Source organism: Cyprinodon variegatus, unplaced genomic scaffold, assembly GCF_000732505.1.
Source record: "Cyprinodon variegatus isolate N-32 unplaced genomic scaffold, C_variegatus-1.0 Scaffold391, whole genome shotgun sequence".
Classification (NCBI taxonomy): Eukaryota; Metazoa; Chordata; class Actinopteri; order Cyprinodontiformes; family Cyprinodontidae; genus Cyprinodon; species Cyprinodon variegatus.
Window position 1 is genome coordinate 222,593 of NW_015150844.1, and position 3,932 is coordinate 226,524.

A 3,932-nucleotide genomic window follows, 5' to 3' on the forward strand; every position below is an offset into this window, starting at 1 on the left:
GCCCCTGAAACTGAGAACCTTGCAATCCTTGATTCTTGGGAGTTTAAGTCACTAAGTTTCGTCCAATATGGGTCATCAACCAGACAATTATTGCAAACACAGCTGCTAACTTCACTGTTAAAAAATATATAAAAAATTCATTTTTTGGGAGAAAAAAAAATATTTTTCAGTTTGGAATATAAGGACTTTAAGTCTATTCAGAAGAACAAGTTAGTTGTAACTTCACAACATTAATAAGTTGTTAGTACTGGTACCTTTTAAGTTGTAGGTTATATCAAAGGGTGGAGGTTTTGCTAAACATAGTGCTTTTGTTATGAACTATGGGAAAACCAACTTTTGGAGTTGGCTTTTGTTTAACTGAATCAATAAAAAACTGTTGCTAGAAAGATGAGGCCAAATGAGATAACATTATGGTTTCTGTAAAATAACATTAAAGCCAAAACAATGATTTATGTCTAAATATGTTTAAATATAAACCATGTGCTACTATAGGATGTGGCTTAGTAAATAGAGAGCAGGGCATTTGCTTCTTGATGTAACTGCAAAGGTTAAAAAAGGTCAAAATTCACACTGCTACAATTCCTGAAAAAAAGAAAAAAAAAAGACAAATTAACACTACTTTCAATTCAATTTGAAAAATATAAATTTGCTGCCCTAGATGTGCACGGTCTGTAGAATCTAGTTGGTTGCAGTTGCCTGACTAACTGGACTGAAACACAGACAAATATGGGGGCGTAGGTAGTTGCAGTGTTCTTCTAATCAAATCTTCGACGGCGGGTGTCCTGCAGCTTACAGTAGATACATCTCTGCTTTCACACACCTGACTCCAGTATGAGCTCATTAGCAGAACTCTGCAGAACTTGACTGATGCTAGTGACATAGATGTAGAATTCTCAAGGAATCGAGTGTAAAAACCACTAAGCTCGAGGAATCCTTCACACCAGCTCAAACCAATTCACTCAGTGATCAATTTTTAGAGTAAAGGCTGATTTACACTCAGAAACCAGGAAGGCTATAGACTGTGCCGCAGATAGGAGGCCTCTGATTGGTCAAATCTACATCCGCTCTACACTATGCGTATTTCCTGTTTGGTACCTTACCGGCTTGTTTCGTTTGTATGACCGCCATTGTGGAAAACGACTTGTGAAGATGGAACTGCTAGAGGAGCGAGGTGAGCGAGAACGCTGGGACCCTTTTTCCACCTGGATCCCCGCTCTTCTTCGGCCTCGTGTCCCTCTGTTGTCACAAAAAATTGCCCCTTTGTGTTTGCACTTCTTCACCGCCTCGGCCGTATCTAGACCCACAGCTAGTTGGTGATTGTCCCCCTTGTGTTGTGGAATGACATAGCGCAGACCAAGCTTCAATATTGGGCATAAATCAAATATATCTGCGACAAGCTCACTGCGACACACTGCTGCGGGAGGATAACCAGCTCTTAAGACTTTAGAGCAGGGATCTCTAACTAAAAATCAGCAGGGTCCGAATCAAGAAAATTAACAACCAGTAAAGGTCCGGAGACATTTTTTTATTATAAACTGTTACTTTAAACAGCATTTAACACTGAAATAAAATGCAGGTCTTTATTCATCTATATTATACATTGACTTTATAAATGAACAAAAAAATATATATATATGTAACGTTTTTCCATTTTTCTTTCTTTTTTTCTATCCCAATAGGAAGACAATGAGATCCCCACCAGTGTGGCGGTCAAAGGTGGTGGTCACTCCCCCAAGACTCCTGTACCAAGCCAGTATGACGCTGAATCCACCATCCAGCCACCCCCGTCCATCTGCGATTCAGTGGAAGGCAGTCGTACCCAAGACGACGTGCTCCAGAAAGTCAGCCTGTCTTCAGATGAGGATGCTGACCTCGCATGTGCTGCGTCCCACAAAGATGATGACGAGACGCTGGAGTACGAGTTTACTCCTGTCAGATTTGAAAGAAGGTCTGACAAGTTCAAACGCTCCAGTCTGAAGAAGGTTGATACCATAAAGAAGGCCTTCACACGCGAGAAGATTGGAGAAAAGGTAACCCAGATTACCTCCAAGATTGTGCCTCCAGAGAAGCGTGAGAAAATCAAGAAGAGCTTCACCCCTAGTCACCCCAAGTCTCCAACTGCCAGGGCCTCCTCTTTCAAGATTTCCCCAATGACCTTCAATGTGAAGAAGGTCAGAGATGGAGACGGGCCTGCTCAAGAAATGCGATCACCTGAAGAAGGGGCTCACGTGGAGATTCCGGTTTTGGCAGGTCTAGATAGTAAGATGCCTTCAGGGGAGGTGCGCACCAAGGAGGTGGTTGTGGAAGAGGTTCGGGAGAACCTAAGTCCTCCTACAGTGGAGACCATCAAGGCAGAAGTGTCAGTCAATGGAGAATCAGCAAATGTTGAGCCTGAAGTCAATGGGGAGGGTTTGGCTGGCCTGGCGGTCCCAGAGCACGATGAAGACGTTGGCGCGGAAGACGATGAGGAAGAAGAGGATGAAGAGAAGCAGAAAAGCCCCAAGGAGGTAGCAGCTGAAGTCCAGATCACTGCAGAAACAACTGCTGTGGAGCAAGTGTCTTAAAACATCAGCTACACTCTTTCTTTTCATCTTTAAGTTCGTAAAATTACAGAAACCCCAACAGACACAGATTATCCTTCCATTATAAACAAGTTTGCTTTTACTGAGTGCTAAAACCTTTTCTTCTCCCGGATGGTCCCCAGCGAAGTGTAAATATCTTCACACGTTGACTCCTGACAGCTCAAAATGTTCCACTGCAGCTCTTTCTTGTTGTCAGGTAGCAAAGCAGCAGTGATCCACCATAACTCACTGTTTAACTGATGCACATGACCAACATGGGCGCACATCACCACGGCGCTGGGGAGGAAATCTCCTCCCACTGTGTTTGTCTGCCTCTTTTTCTCCGTTACTGTTGAAAAACAGCCCATTTTGTTCCTTTTTCAAGTGGGAAAACAAAAAAAATCAACTGAGCTAAACCTCACGTGGCCTTGGCAGGTTGTGGTTGTGTTGCCAGGTTGCTGGAGCTGGTATGGGGAGTTCTTGCATTTTCAGCCAGACAGCTTTTGGGTTGTTTTTCTTTTTGAGGACAGATTTATTTGTAGAGTTAAGGTTGTTTACTGGATTTTTTTTTTAAAAAACTGAACCAAGGAATATTAGATCCTACCTAACAGGAGAATTTGGTTGTCCAGGTGCTTTTACACTGTCTTCTGTTACAACCAAGAAATCCTTAGAATTTTATTTTTTTGTTAAAATCTTTAGCAGATCATAAAAGCTGTATGTTGTAGTAACAGCATAATATTGCTATTAAAGTATTCTTATATCATGGGAAATCATTTAACTGAAAAACTACTAAAAATATAGATTTCTTGAGGGGGTAACCTCTACAGTTTGGTGTTACTCTGGGATATAACAACACCTAAAGTATTGCTTTACTCTTTTAAACAGAAAATGACTCTCACAACAGATAAAAGTAGCATAATCATTCAAACACAACCTTCATTTAGTTTGGACCTAAAAGTTCACTGTTTCAAAAACAAATGGGGTTTGAAACTTTCCTCATACATGGACTGTATAAAATCTTCGTCCTTAAACTACCGGTAATTCAAATAAAAAGGATAGAGAGAATGAAATACTAGTTTCAAAGTAATCCTAAATCATGTTTTTTAATATTATTTGACTCTTTACCTCTCCATATCATCATCACTTTCTCTCCACTTCTAACGTAGATCACCTGGGAGATGAGGCCTTTCGTGTGCGACGCTCCAAATCCCTATTTCTTTTATGACAGACTAGATTAGTTAAAATATACATTTATACCTGGAACAAATGTTTATAGATTGGTTAAAAGCCCCAAGCATGTTTTTTTTTTTTTTTTTTTATTTAAACTGATAATGTTAAGCCGGGCATACACTGCATGATTTATTTATTTTT

The 3,932-nt window shown here is 40.6% G+C and overlaps 1 protein-coding gene across 1 annotated transcript in view; it reads left to right on the plus strand.

The window, feature by feature from the left end:
* LOC107092721 (serum deprivation-response protein-like) overlaps nt 1-3,544 on the plus strand; it is a 25,210-nt gene extending 21,666 nt beyond the window's left edge. The window contains exon 2 of the mRNA XM_015387345.1: nt 1,680-3,544. Coding sequence (XP_015242831.1) covers nt 1,680-2,564 — 885 coding nt within the window. The 3' untranslated portion in view covers nt 2,565-3,544. The remainder of the gene's footprint in view (nt 1-1,679) is intronic.
* Nucleotides 3,545-3,932: the final 388 nt, after the last annotated feature.